This window comes from Leptonotus elevatus, chromosome 6 (genome assembly GCF_054856555.1).
Source record: "Leptonotus elevatus isolate MCC_2025b chromosome 6, RoL_Lele_1.0, whole genome shotgun sequence".
Classification (NCBI taxonomy): Eukaryota; Metazoa; Chordata; class Actinopteri; order Syngnathiformes; family Syngnathidae; genus Leptonotus; species Leptonotus elevatus.
This window is the reverse complement of record NC_141244.1, coordinates 7,302,222-7,316,890: the sequence shown is the minus strand read 5'-3', so window position 1 is coordinate 7,316,890 and position 14,669 is coordinate 7,302,222. Positions and strand designations below refer to the sequence as shown.

The 14,669-nt window shown below is 39.5% G+C and overlaps 1 protein-coding gene across 1 annotated transcript; it reads left to right on the top strand.

Annotated features, from left to right (window-relative positions):
- Positions 1–244: 244 nt before the first annotated feature.
- Positions 245–6,139, top strand: prdm13 (PR domain containing 13). Its single transcript, XM_086078703.1, has 4 exons — positions 245–534; positions 1,676–1,807; positions 1,891–2,011; positions 3,795–6,139. The coding sequence occupies exons 1-4, from the start codon at positions 367–369 to the stop codon at positions 5,270–5,272; spliced, it is 1,899 nt and encodes a 632-aa protein (XP_085934829.1). The 5' UTR covers positions 245–366; the 3' UTR covers positions 5,273–6,139.
- Positions 6,140–14,669: the final 8,530 nt, after the last annotated feature.

Here is a 14,669-nt window from a genome sequence, read left to right as displayed (position 1 = left end):
TGGAGCAATTCATTATGCGGTGGGGTGAGGGAAAGTCTCCATGTGACCATGCAGGCCGGTGCGTTGCACTGTCCTCACAGCTGCTGGATTTCTCTCACACTCACACGGGCGGGCACGCGCGCGCGCGCAAACTCAGGACCACTCTCCTCCCATCTGATCCACACTCGCATCCCGGGCTGGGGAGGGGGTGGTCAGAGGATGGTGGGAGGTGGAGGGGGTTACCTTGCCTGCACCCATCACTAGAAAAGCGGGGTGCATAACGCCACCGCGTCACTTTGAGGGCGGATATTGGCTGGTCCTCCACATCTCCTCGTCCTCCTTGAACCCTCTTCCCCGCACTCTCTCACTCGGCTTCCATCAGCCTTCATGGTTCTGATCTCACCCCACACCATGCAAGCCACCCGGGCGTCCACCACCGTAAGTGTGGTTTCAGACTGTGGAATCCCGGCCGGGCTCCGGATAGGTCCGGTTCCTGGCGTCTTTAAATTGGGGAAGTACCTGTCAGATCGCAAAGAAGTTGGACCCAAGAAAAAGGTAACTTCAAAACTGTAGGAACTTTATTATTATTATTATTATTATTATTATTATTATCATTATTATTATTATTATTATTATTATTATTATTATTATTATTATTATTATTATTATTATTATTATTATTTCACTTTGTGCGACTTTAGCTCGCTCATGCAACCCTATATGGCATTATTGCATCCAGGCATTCCAGAAAGAACACAATAATTACAATTGTACTCACGTCTTTTTATGTTTTTTGCTTTTAATATTCTATCATGCATGCAACATATATGTGCATCTATGATCTATTTTCTTGTTAAAATTAGAATAACTGGATTTGGGGTTTTAGTACACTGTCAAGCTCAATCTCTCTTATTAATCGGTTTGGCCTGTCAGGCTGGAAATAATTGAGCCCAATAAGTGGCCAACTTGTCAGTCTGGGCGTCTACTTAACCGTTCTAATGGGCGAGCCGGCCTGCTGTGTGCGGCTTTCATGCCCTCAGCAGCCTCACATTTTCCTGCCTGGCGGGCCTGTTATCCCGATGAGTTGTTTAATTTTAATGGAATCTGGCCACAGAAAGATGTCACTGAGGCTTGGTGTGATGAAAAAAAAAATACAATTAATTATTAAAACGTAAACAAATGTTTGTAGACAAATCTTTGCAGAGTTTCTGTCTCCCCCCAGCTAATTGTCACAGTCTTATTTAGAGAGAAACAATAGTTAGTAATTTGCCCCGATAAATGCAGCCAGTTATTGTTGAGGCTGTCAGTGGTGGTGATTGATGCATCTAAATGCGTGGCCCCGGGCTTAAGGCGTTCATCAGGTGCAATCTCCGTGTCAAATGTCACGCTTGAATCTTTAATGTCCTTGAACAGTTTAAAAACGCTTTGACACTCCTCAAATTCGTTTCCCATATCAACTCAATTAGGCCTGTGTGTCATTCACTTTAGTAAATTATCAGCAGAGCGGATAAAGACGCATTAAGCGGGTTTTGGTCATGCGTGAGCGCAGCACCTCTGGTGCCATATAACACACGTTTATTTGAGTTATGATATTGAGGGGAATCGATACAGATATGAATATAAAATAATTAAATAAATAAAAAGAACAGACCGGAATAAATATAATTAATTTCTGAAATTGATATTATCTTGGCAGATTCGCTTGGTGCGGGAAGAGTTTGTGGATGAGTCCGGCTGTCCTGTGGCAGATTGGATCGGATACATCCGAGCCGCCAGAAACAGTCAAGAACAAAATCTTGAGGCTGTGTCTGACTTACCTGGCGGACAGGTAAATATTCACACCACGTGTATTTTCTTGATCACGTTAATTTGGGCGTTTTGTGTAATTTTTCTCCATTATTTTTTTCCAAGATATTTTACCGCGTGATGAGAGAAATTCCAGCAGGAGAAGAGCTCAGTGTTTGGTACTCGAACGCTTTGGCCCAGTGGTACGACATGCCCACGACGGCCACCCCCACGCACGACGAGAAAGGTAACTCCTGCGGAATTTCCTCCCAAATTTGGAATGTGTAATACAAAAAGGACAATTTATAATTGAGGGAAGCAAATCATGTTAAAACATCAAGCAAGTTAAGTCTCATTATTAGGGCCCATCACTGCACTGTTAAAGGTCTTTGCCCTTTTTAATCACATGCGGATGGAAATCAATTAAATATCGTCATTTTCCTCAGGCAGCCTTTTCAAAACATTGATTGAAATCTTTAGCAATAAATAAACAAAACGTAACTCTGTGGATACCGCCTGCCTGTGAAATTAAATTAATTTAAAAATAAAATAGAACTCTTAACGTTTCGAATCAATTAATTCCGATGTAATGAAAATAGATCCCTTTTTCTCTCTCATTTTGTGATGGTGGTTTTTAAGGGATTATTCTAAATCCTTGTAATCTCAACAAAACTCCAGCTCATTTGGAGTTAATCCGTTTAAAAATGAAGATTTTCAAGAACAAATAAATTCTTGAACAATTGATTATTATTTTAGGCGAGTGCTAACAAGTCCGAACAACAGATCTGAAATCAACAGATCACTGTTTGAAATTTTGGAATTCAAAAACTAAACGAAAAAAATAACATAATTACAAAATAATAATAATAAAAAAACAAAAACCGGCGAGTCTCCGAGGCCCCGAAAAAAGAAGAGGTTGCTGATTCAGTCGGGGGTTAACGAATGTCACGGTGCCATTAATATTCATTTATTCAAAAGCAAAAAAATTCAAAAACAAGTGCTTCACGGTAAATTAGGTGCTGCGTTAAGGTATTGTGACCTAATGAATGCTAACTTTTATGTGGGGTGTATATTGCCCTGATTCCGGGCTCAGCACACCGTGCATTCTCTCCTGGACATACGCTGGCTCCCATTATTAGGCGTCAACAGATGGGCCGGCGTCATTGTTTCTGCAGACTTGCGATTTCAAGCCACAGCTGCTGTCACTTCCACGGGAAAAAGCCCAGAGAGGAAAAGTAGAACCTTCAATGCATCGCCAGATTGGGCTGGGCGTTTGCTCTTTTGATGGGGTCCGTTAACAATGGCCGGGGTGAGGATTACAAAATCATTACATCTATATCAACCTCTGAATACTCGCCTGGGAGTCGTTAAAAAGATGACTCGCCCTGGCTGTCACTTTTTGCATCTCCCGGAAATAGATCTGACAATATGGCCTGATTTGTTCAACGAATTTTTTTAAAGGGAAAATGCCCTCAAATAATGAACGACATATACACTATCCTATTCTTGAGTCTTAATTCTGCCACTAATAGTCGATAATAATTTTGGAGTCACATTCAAAATTTGAACGAATGAATTTAATTTCAAATGGCGATTCATTAAAGACGATTGATATTACATCCCTGTTATTGTAGTGCTTGAGGTCTGTTTGTTTTAATTAGAACCTCTCGTGAAGCTAAATAAAGTAAAGTAAATATTTCCGAATCACTTTTGCAATGCAGCTCTGAATGAACAGCAAATACTAAACATTTAGAGTAAAATAATCCCTTTCATATTATTATTGTTGCTAGCAATTTAGATGTTGAGTGTGTGTATCGATTATCTCATATATCCTATAGACCCATCATTTTAATAATTGCTATTTATCTTATTTGGATACAACATAATGCATATTCAGCACAGGTTCTCAGACTTATAAACATTTCGTATGGATCTATGTGCATTGTGCGAGTCGCATATGAGTATTTAAGTCACCGTCACTTTTATTTTTTTTAAATACAATTTTCACCATTTTTTTTTTATGTGTGCAGGTGAAGAGCGTTACATCTGTTGGTACTGCTGGAGGATCTTTAAATACCCCAACACCCTCAAAGCCCACGTCCACTTCCACTGCGCCCTGAGCAATGGTCGCGGGTTCGTGAACAGCGAGCAAGCCAGAGGCACGGAGACCTTCAGCAGGTCTCCAAAGTCTGGAGACATCCCCAACACGTCTTCCTCACCCAGGAGTTCTCATAACATCTCCTCCATCTCCGACTCCAGCAGGAGGTCACTGACCTCACCCTTTCTGGGCAAGGCCGGACTGGTGAAGAAAAGCAGCACCGAGGAGCAGGACAGGGCCCTGGACATGAGCGTCACGTCGGCCCGCAACCAAGGACACATGCTCGGCTTCGGCGCAGCATCCTCGATGCTGAGTTCCATGGGCTTCCACCCCGGTGTCCGCTCCGCATTCAAGCCGACAGGCGTGGCGAAGGTCCCGGTCGGTGACGCGCACAGAGAGGACGCCAGCTCCAAGATGGGCGCTTTGGGATTCGGTAAAGTCATCGGGAACATGAAACCGATGCGAAACGTGGTGGGCGAGCCGCTGAACGGAAACGCAAATCCCGCGGCTAAGTGCGCCCCGGGGATAGTTGACTCTCCCGGCATGGTGCCTTGCGCCAACGCCATTAGAGGTTTCCCACTGCTCCCCCACATAGAGGAAACGTCGGCTTTCAAACACGTCGAGAGTCGAGTGCACGCCGGGCTGTCCCCGTCTCGGTATCCGCACATGCACCCCCACTTTGAAAGGTTTTCTCTGCCCAACTTCGACGGCGTCAAGACTTACGGTGGAGACTGCAACATCCCCCTGATGCCCTTCACTGTTTACAACGGGGAACTTCTGTACAGTTCGCCCTATTACCCTCTGAAGTTCCACTTCAGCAACCTCCTCAAGTACCCCGAATCCATGCCCTACTTCGGAGCGCCCTCCCTAAGCCAAGATATGAGCACGATCACCAACATCGACCGGGAGATAGCCATGCACACGCAACAGCTGTCCGAAATCGCCAATGAGAAAAACCGGACCAGACTGGACCCATTGCCTGCGGGCAACACCAGCAACGTCAGCACTGGCAAACCAAAAAAAGGACACTTGTGTTTGTACTGCGGTAAACTCTACTCCAGGAAATACGGCCTGAAAATCCACATGAGGACTCACACCGGCTACAAGCCGCTCAAGTGCAAAGTGTGCTTCAGGCCCTTCGGGGATCCCAGCAACCTCAACAAGCATATTCGGCTCCACGCAGAGGGCAACACCCCCTACAGGTGCGACTTCTGCGGCAAGGTTCTAGTCCGGAGGAGGGATTTGGAGAGACACGTCAAGTCCAGACACCCCGGCCAGAGCGTCAAGAAGACAGACGACAAGGCGGGCCTGTTCGATGACGCCGAGTTGAAGAGCGACAATGACAGCGACGTGGACGTCTGCTTCACTGACGACCAAAGTGAGCCCGAATCCAGCAAGAATAACGAATGAGACATTCCTACAAAAAAAAGAAAAGAAAAAAAAATCTCATCAATTAAATGGCTTTAAATCATTCCCTCGACAATTTATTTAGGCCTATAACCTTCCTTTTGGACCATTCCAACCAGTTTAATGAAAATATATTGAAATATTTTATGCTGTTTTCTTTTTCTTGTTTTAAATCTCGTAATAATAGGCTATATAGGCCTATCCCTTAACTGTACAAAAGCAAGTGACGTTATTGACGCGGACGATCGAATTGAAAATGTGTTGAAATGAAAAATATGTTTGACGCACTGTCGGTTTTCTAAATACAAATGTTCTAAATTTAAATGCCACGATTTTACAACTTTTTCTAACGTTTTCTCCTTTCATGCTTCATAAAAGGCTTTTATACAATAATATGAACACTCCATTCCTAGCACAAAACTGTGTAACCCCCCTCCCCCAATGTAGCCTATGTTTATTTTGGTTTTACAGATAAAATGGACATATATAGCCTGCTATTCTCAACAGTCACATTTCCCTGACAACGATCTCAACTGCACTTTAAGGAAAACATTTACCATGCAACAACAGCTGCCAGATAATTATTTTGACAATTATTTCCCTCTCTTCATTTAAGACCCAACTCCTTGCGCCTCTCTACACTACTTAAATTTGCACTTTTTTGCCGATGCATGCTGTTCTTAAAGAAGTAAACAGCTGTGTTTATTTATGGAATTATTTCTGAGAGAAAAAAATGTATTGCTCTATGTAAAGATATGTAAAGTATGATATTTCACATTACGGTGTTGTACAAGCGTGTTTATACGTCATATTGTCAATGAGGACAATATTTTACCCTGGTTCTATGTGGTTGTCTTTTTTTTTTTAATAAATCCGACAAAAATGTATGTGTTTTTCAAATTAATTCATAAGAGCAATTAAGACCGTGCACGGTTGCAAAAATAATGATCATTATCAACCGCTCTAAATTTGATTTTCTGCTTTGGATTTTTTTTAAAGACAGTTTTTAACGTTCCTATAATAATATTAACAAAGTTAAAAAAAAAAAAACAAAAAAAAATAATAATAATAATATACTGCTGCGTTCATGTCACTCATATTTGCTGTTTATATGATTGGCCATGTATCCGTCTTTGTTTGCTACCCATATAACAAAGCCAGCATCTTGCAATGGTGCTGTGCGTGCACTTGCCAATGCAGGTGCACAACATACTTAAATTACGCAAAGTGTGACCTTGATGCCTGTTTTGAAACAATTTGTTTTCATTTCCAAGGCAATCGACAGGTTGTCTTCGTTCCAGCATTGCCATGGTAATGGCGCGGGACAAGCCAATACAACAGAGAGGGACACTCTGACATTTATTTTATTTTATTTGAACAATATGTTCTGATTGGACTGATTAGGATCATAAAATGGTTAAATATTTTATTCCATATTGGTCATTTGACCAAAATTGGTTAAATATTGACTGAGGTTAATATTTCAATTGCCCATTCGTTAAAATAATAGACAATAAGCATTTTAGATTTGAGAATGCTATAAATATTAGTCAATTCTCAGAAATGTAGTCTAATCTTATAACAAGACAAGTGACAAATATACAGATTTGACCTTTACCTCAATGAGTTTAGGATGAACAATAATTTAGAGGTGCCGTTACAAAACACTGGCTATACAGTGATGGCCCTTTATGACTCTTGTTGTCTGACTTCCACAAATCATAGCAAACCCACAAACCATCAACCATACCATTTTGGGGCAAAGAAAGAGTTCCTCCTGCCTTATCTTCACCATGCAGGCATGCATGATGTGATGTAAAGTGATGTGATGCAAGTCTGACAAGGAAGCAGAGTTGTGACGATGACGTTATGATAAAGGCACTGTGACACTGGCATCATTGCCTGCCTGAGTTTGAGTATGATTTAAAAAACGGAAGGAAAAAAAAAATACCACAGTGCATACAGTGCATAGCAGGTAGCACAACAATCTAGCACTACCCATTTTAGAAAAGCTAAATATTGCTATTGTTTTCTTCCTCACTGTAGGTGAACCTACAGTAACCCAAAATAAAAATATTATTAGTGAGAGGTCATAGCAAACGAGATCACTAGTTGGAGGGAATATTTACCCCAAACTGATACCTTCTTAATAAGACCACAAAAATATGTCAAATGAAGCAGTGAAATCAAAGTAAAATAATAATAATAATAAAAAAAAAAAACATCTTCACTATCATGCTGTTCCAGCAAGAAAAAACTATTTTCTAGAATGAAAAATAATTTCAGGTGAAAATTGCTAATCCACTTAAAGCATTCTCTTCGGCCTAAAATGACTTGCATGCACAGAAAAGCTCTTTCATTGAACTTAAAAAAAAAAAAAAATTCAAATAATTTATACATTATTTCATGATGTTCTTTAAGAATCTCAGTGTGTCCAAACTATGGTACGGGGGCAATTTGCGGCCCACTGTCCATTTTTTTAACGGCCTGCAGCATATATTAAAAACACAAGGACTGCAATGCTGTTAAAAAAAAAGTGGTTGGTGGCAGCATTAGAAGTGTAGCTGCATGTCGAAAAAGTAGGGGGGACATTTTTAATGGGGACGACTACTGTACAAATAATATATATATTTTTTTAGATATGTAGAGACACAAAAAAATACATTTACAGCTATAATACTGACATGATTTCTCTACATAACACTGTGGAGAACAAAGATAATTCAGTTTCAGAAACAAAATGGTTTCCTCTATTTTCTGCTTAGTGCCAAGGTCCGATTTGAAAACATCTACTGTCAGCTGTCCACAGATTGCTCTTGTTCTGGTTCAGAATCTGGAGATGGGATGGATTCAGCTGCTGTTCAGTGGTGGGGTGGATCTATTTTAGTGGGATGCAGGGCCACAGGCCACCCCCAAAACAATAACAAAAAAACAAAACAAAACCCCGAAACCCCTAACCCCTGATCACCTTTAACAGAAAGCCTTGATGTAGCAGTTTTTCAAAATAACAACATTATATAAACAATAATTGCTTGCTTGATTGAGGAGTGTTATCATGTTTATTAATAAGTTAAAGTAAAAAAAAAAAAAAGATGAAAGTGCCCTTTGTGTCTTTCTATTTTTCTGTATGTGGCCCTGAGAGTAAAACGTTTGGACACCACTGGCCCCTCTTAATGTATTTGGGTTGGGTCTATGATTTGGTCCAATTAAACTGTCTTGGGTTCATTCAACTTAATTTATTCAGGGTGTTGCAGTTTAGTCTAAAACTAACCCAGTTAAAACTCACACCTGCAGACAATTTATCACATTAAGACAATCCTTTTCAAACTACAGTTTATGTTTTCACATGGAATATTATATGGATTTTTGTTTTGTTTATGTTATTGATTAATATTTTTTTATTCTGTTTGTTTTCAATGATAGTATGTTCGAAACTTCAACTTGTAATCTTCATTGAATCTACCATGTACTGTACTGTATATCTTTTGGAAAAAGGGAGGATACCAGAGTACTCAGAGAAAACCCACACCAGCACACAGAAAACATGCAAACTCCACACAGAAAGGCCAACCAGGTGGAGACACACACCTTGTAGGTCCGATTTTATCTGTGTATTGAATTATCTTACATCCATGTGGTGAAAAGTTTGGTCTTGGGTGTAAATCTTGATCTTATGCTGGACATCAATGGCAGGCCAAGGCTAAGATGTCCCCAGCCTATGATTCTTTCTCTTCTATCATGTGTCCTTGAGCAAAGCAAGTCTTATTAGCCGTTTGTCAGCACTAACCTGCCCACAGACAAGAGGTCACAAAGACATTGTAGACGTTTGTTGCACTCCAAGCGTTTCCTGTAGTGATTTTCATAAGGTCTCTGGTTGAACAATCTGGTAGGTTATTTTGTGCAGGGACACAGCAACTCCAATCATTGCAGAAAATAGTCAGTGTTGTGTGCACATATGTGCTAAGCAGTGACAGGAGGAACAATGAGGGAGGTCAGGGCTGTGATTCTATATAACTTGCAAAGGTTAGCCCTTTGTAGCTACATGTACGTAAGTGTTAAGACCTGCCTTGTGGATAGCAGATGCTTAGTACAGGGATGACCCCTCCGCCCCATTCAAATATTCTTATCATCTTAGTTATTTTTTTTAACCACCCCCACGCCCGATCTGAAAAACATTATTATTATTATTATGTTGGAGTTTTTTTCATATTTCTCCCCATTTTTCATGGAAAACACACAATTAATGTTTATTAGCGTGTTTCTTTTTTTTAAAGAATTTTATTGGTTTTCAATTGGTGTCAATTATATGTGGATTTTCACTATGCACGGGATGGCCCGATCACTATCCACCACAAATAGTGAAGGTATGGAAAAAATGTTTTTTTTTTTGTACCTCTGTGAAAACCCCCCAAAAATACAACTTTAAATTCTCACTACCAACACTGGAGATCAAATTCGTACCCTTTTAATGTAGCAAACTAACATCTTAACTTACAGTAAATACAGTAAGCAGTAAGGGTATGTCAACACGCCCAAAAATGATTGACGTTAATATGTTTTATGCAGCATCACTAGTCTAAATACGGTATTCTGGTTAATATTGCGTTAGTGGAATATGAGTTAAGCAGCAAAATCCAGCCGTTTTAATCTACTTTAGGAGGCGGCCATTTTGCCACTTCCTGTCGACTGAAGATGACATCATAGTTGCTCAGGTCTCAGGTAACAACCAATCACAGCTCAGCTTCAGAAACCAGGTGAGCTGTGATTGGTCACTGTCTGAGCCCTGAGCATCTGTGATGTCATCTTCAGTCGACAGCAAGTGGCAAAATGGCCGCCCCCCGAGATGGATAAAAACGGCTGGATTTTGCCGCATAACTCATAGTCCACAAATGTAAATTTTAATCAGAATGTCATGTTTAGACTAGTGAGGTCACATGTAACATATTATTGCCAAGAAATGTTTAAAGTTGACTTCCCTTTTAATGTCAGTCACCTTTCGTGACCGCAATGCTGTTTTGACAGAAAAAAACCCCCCATAGTTGTGATATCTATTTTTGCTTTTACTTTTACTTTGTGAAGTAACACAGCCTTAATGTTAACCACCTGTAGTGCAGTACTGTACAATTTTCCTGGACAAGGCATTAATAGATAAACTCACTAACAGTAATGTTGACCAATGTGGTTTTGGTTGTGACCTACCTGCACAATTCTACACTAACTAATATTAGTAACTAATATAGCTAACTAATAATTCACTGCCAGCCCAGCAGAAATTGATCTTTTGACGTCTATAACAGTCAATGGCAGAGAGTTGAGTTTTAACATGCATGTGCGTGTACTGTGTTTTTTATAGATAAGCATTTTCAACATTTACATGGAAACAGCAATCTTCATTTTATGACCATTTTCCAATTGTTTGCATTTTAAACTTCAAAAGGAACAAATTACTCAATTTTTGTTACGCCTTGTAACACGTGATGGTTTGGGCCGAGTACAGCCATTGACGGGCGCTACTGGATAGCCAAATAGGGAGCAAAAATGAGCTGAATGTCCACATGTAACTCACTTTATAAAAATGTTTGGGGTCGCTATCACGCATCAAGAAGAAGTGTAAAATTATGTATACAACCGTTCAGGTCCATGGCAGAAAATACATTGTGGTATACACCATGTGGCGCGGTACCATACTATAGATTGTTACAGCCTCCCCCCCTACTGGAGGAAAAAATACCCCCACAACTATCTGCCACGACTATGAATTGAATCTTTTTTTTATTATTATTATTTTTTGGGGTGGAAGTTCACCTCTGTAGAGGAGGTAATCTCTCTGACAAAGTGAGCACCACTGCCACCTACTGTAGTGGATGCACAATTACAGTTTATTCTAGTACAGCAAAAACAAAAGAAAAGAAAACATGCTCCCCGGGCTCTGAATAGTAGAAAAGAATGATTAGAATAAAGTTTTTACAAAAAAAACTCTTCGTAGTGCATTTGAAGGTTGCACACAATGGCTATGCCATTATGTGATGAAGCATCTCTGACAGAGAGACAGTGGATGCCTTCTTCTTTACCAGACCAATGATGCTGAGTGACTGCTCTGCTGCAGGTATTTCTGGACATAAACACAGGTAGAGTCATCACGCACAACTGGTCAGACAATTCTTGAAAGATATGGAACAAACGGCATGACATCCACACAACATAAAAGCCGGCTGACAGAGTAACGAGGACAGATGTTGCCACCGCTGGCAGCCTGTTCTCCTGGAGCAGGTAAACCAGGTAGCGTAAACACACTGCTGGTTTCCCAAAGTTGCACAGGGGCGAATTAAATCTTTGTATACATGGAAAACCACAGAAGGTACCATGAGGACAGAGTGATGGAAGTTGACATTCATGCGCAACTAACTGGAGGGAGGCAAAGAGAAGGACATCAATGGACAGGAAAACAGACAGCTGTGCATGTGAATCAATGCATCGTCTAACATTTACTGCCTTTGGAACTGTCCCCTGCTCTGCTTTAAAGGTCAGAGAATTCATCTTGTTTTTGCGGTGCACTGAATGCTCTTTTTTTTTTGCAAGGAAGATTAGTAACCACAAAAGCAGGAGTCAGGCAGCAGCAGCAGCAGCAGCAAGAGACAACAAGCTGACAAGATAGGCTCGGATTGATCAGCAAGCAGAAGCAGTTGATAGATGGAGCACAACTTCAGCGGGATTAGTCCCTGATTTGGCCTCAGTGTGTCAGTTGTGATAGCAGCAGGTAGAAGGTTGGGACTGTGACACACCAGCTGTGGCCCACTGGTACCCACTCCTCCTCCATCCCTCCACCACCTCTGCAACACATACACATGCTAAACAGGCCACTGTCTCCGCAGCCTCCCCACATTCAGCTGCAAATGAGCCCGCTCGGGGCCCCAGCCCTGTCTGTTTGATGTCGTGAATAATGAGCGATGAATTTTCATCTGTCCAGGTTTGTGAAAACTTGAATACCTATTGTTCGGCTCCCTCACATAAAGCAGTCAGGTCTGAGAGCTCAGGAGTCCATTCATGTCCAACTTATAAACAAATCTACAATTCAAATCTAAACATTAGCAGACAGATTTGGTCAAATAGGCAGTTTGAACATTGTGGCTACATTAGACTGCACATGCAAAATACAAAATAAACAGTAGTCAGGTTTCCATCCAATTGTTTCAAATTTACTGAAAATGCGCAAAACGGACATGTGACTTATGCCCATTTTCATCTGTTCTTCTTTTACGAATATTGAGATGTGATGACGTCGTTTGAGTCTGTTTTTGTAATTCTTGATAAACCATAGCGTTTCTTTGCTGTTTTCCCATCTAAAATTGCATTAATATTCACAATTCCTTAATTAAATCCAAAAAGATTTCCGTTTCGTCGTCCCCCCAAACATACCTTACTTTATCGTCCACCATTGCTTTGTGACTACAAACTTGTGTATACGTGTGACGTAATATCCGGCCAAAACGTGCGACGTGTATCCGGTCTTGCCAGCGGTTTTTCGCAAAACCTGTTTTCATACCCAAAATTCACATTTTCCTTTTTTCGATACACTTCAAAATCCACCACCTCCAAGCGCAAAAACTTTTTGGGTGAATTTTGGGCCCTTTTTCGAATTTCTAGCATTTCCATTCAGTTTTATTTTTGCATTTTTTAAAAATTTGAATAAAAATGGGTGGATGGAAACCCCATTAGTGACTATCTGAATCATACATCTCCACATTCAGAACCAACAAACTGAAGTAAGCTGACCATTTTTACAGGGTCATTAATTTTTGTAAATACAGAGAAGAAAGGGCAGGAAAGACATTTTGTTTTTAAAATTTAATTATATTTATCCACCTCATTATTATTACTATGGACGGGTAAGTACAGATACCAACAGGTACCCAGCACTCAATACCTCTTGTGGCCCTTTTACAATCAGGAATTAGAAGAATGGAAAATTGGCATTAATTTCATGCAATTTTTAAGGACAAATGTTATATTGGGATATATACTGTAGGTCTTTCTTTAAAATGATTTGTCATTGTTTTTTTTTTGGGGGGGGGGGGATTATATGTATCAAAAGTACTAGTGCTATCGGTACTTGGTATCAGTATCGGTGACTAATCAATGGTTGAGTACTTGTACTAGCATCGGTCTGAAAAAAGTGGTATCAAATATTCTTAATTATTACCATTATTATTTTAGTCATAACTAGTTTATTTGTATCTTTGCATGTTCAGAAAAGCTCTATAATATGTAAATAATTTTTTATTAGTAGCTAATAGTGGCACCTATTTTTTCCCGCTGCCCTTCCTTCTCGCTCTGTCCACCTCCACTTTATTTATGTTTTTTTTTTAGTTTTGATTATTTGTGCCAGTCCAGTACTGTTCATAGACATCACATCCAGCCATGTTTACAACATCAAGATTTGTTTACATTTCAAGGATTTCACCCAGTTTTGGGCCTTTCATGCAACAGGTCATCAAAGCCATAAGTAATAAATTGTCATTAATGTAGCTGTTAAATATAAGTTCTTTGTACTTTTTATTCAATTTATTTATTTATTTTTTAAAGTCAGTCAATATCCCTGTGCTAGTGACTCCAGGGTCTAATTTATTCCATTGTTTTGCACTAGTACAGGAGATCGAAAATGATTTTAGTGTAGTTCTATGTTTTTCTCTCAAATCATATTTTAATATAATATTTCATTCACTGCCATTGACGGCTATAGACGTCAAAAATTAATTTGATATATTTCTTAGTGTCACATTTTTTCCCCACTTTTGTTAACAACAGTATGAAAACCTAGAAAAAATTTATTGTACGTTTAGAACAGATATAACATTTGTGATTAATCGTGAGTTAACTAGTGAAATCATATGATTAATTACAATTAAAAATTGTAATCGCCTAATGCCCCTAATTAAAAAAAAGAAAGGATTATTAAAAATGAGGGGCGTCAGACGATAATTTTTTAAAATTGCAATTAATCGCATGACTTCAATAGTTAACTCACGATTAATCGCAAATTAATTAATCTGTTCTAAATGTACAATAAAAAAATTATAGGTTTTCATACTCTTGTTAACAAAAGTAGAAAAAAACTTGAAAGTAATAGAAATAGTATTAATACAGAATTTTTGACGTCAATGGCAGTGAATGAGTTAAGAATAAGTTCCATATTCCTCTTTTTTCTTGTACTGTACTGTACTTTGACCTCATGTTCTGTAGACAGTCATTGCTTATAATAAAAATATATACAATGCAATGTGATTAAATAGAGAAAATAACGGTATCAAAAAGCACACAAGACTCTGGGTGAGTGCTATTAATGTAAGAATATGCACTTATCTGAGAGATGTTTTTGATGACTATATCACAGTAATGCAAT

Excerpts from the sequence above, each read along its gene's own strand:
- prdm13 (XM_086078703.1), top strand. The coding sequence starts at position 367 with ATGGTTCTGATCTCACCCCACACCATGCAAGCCACCCGGGCGTCCACC. Across the intron at positions 1,808-1,890 it reads CTGACTTACCTGGCGGACAG|ATATTTTACCGCGTGATGAG; the intron begins GTAAATATTCAC and ends TTTTTTTCCAAG. Across the intron at positions 2,012-3,794 it reads CCCCACGCACGACGAGAAAG|GTGAAGAGCGTTACATCTGT; the intron begins GTAACTCCTGCG and ends TTATGTGTGCAG.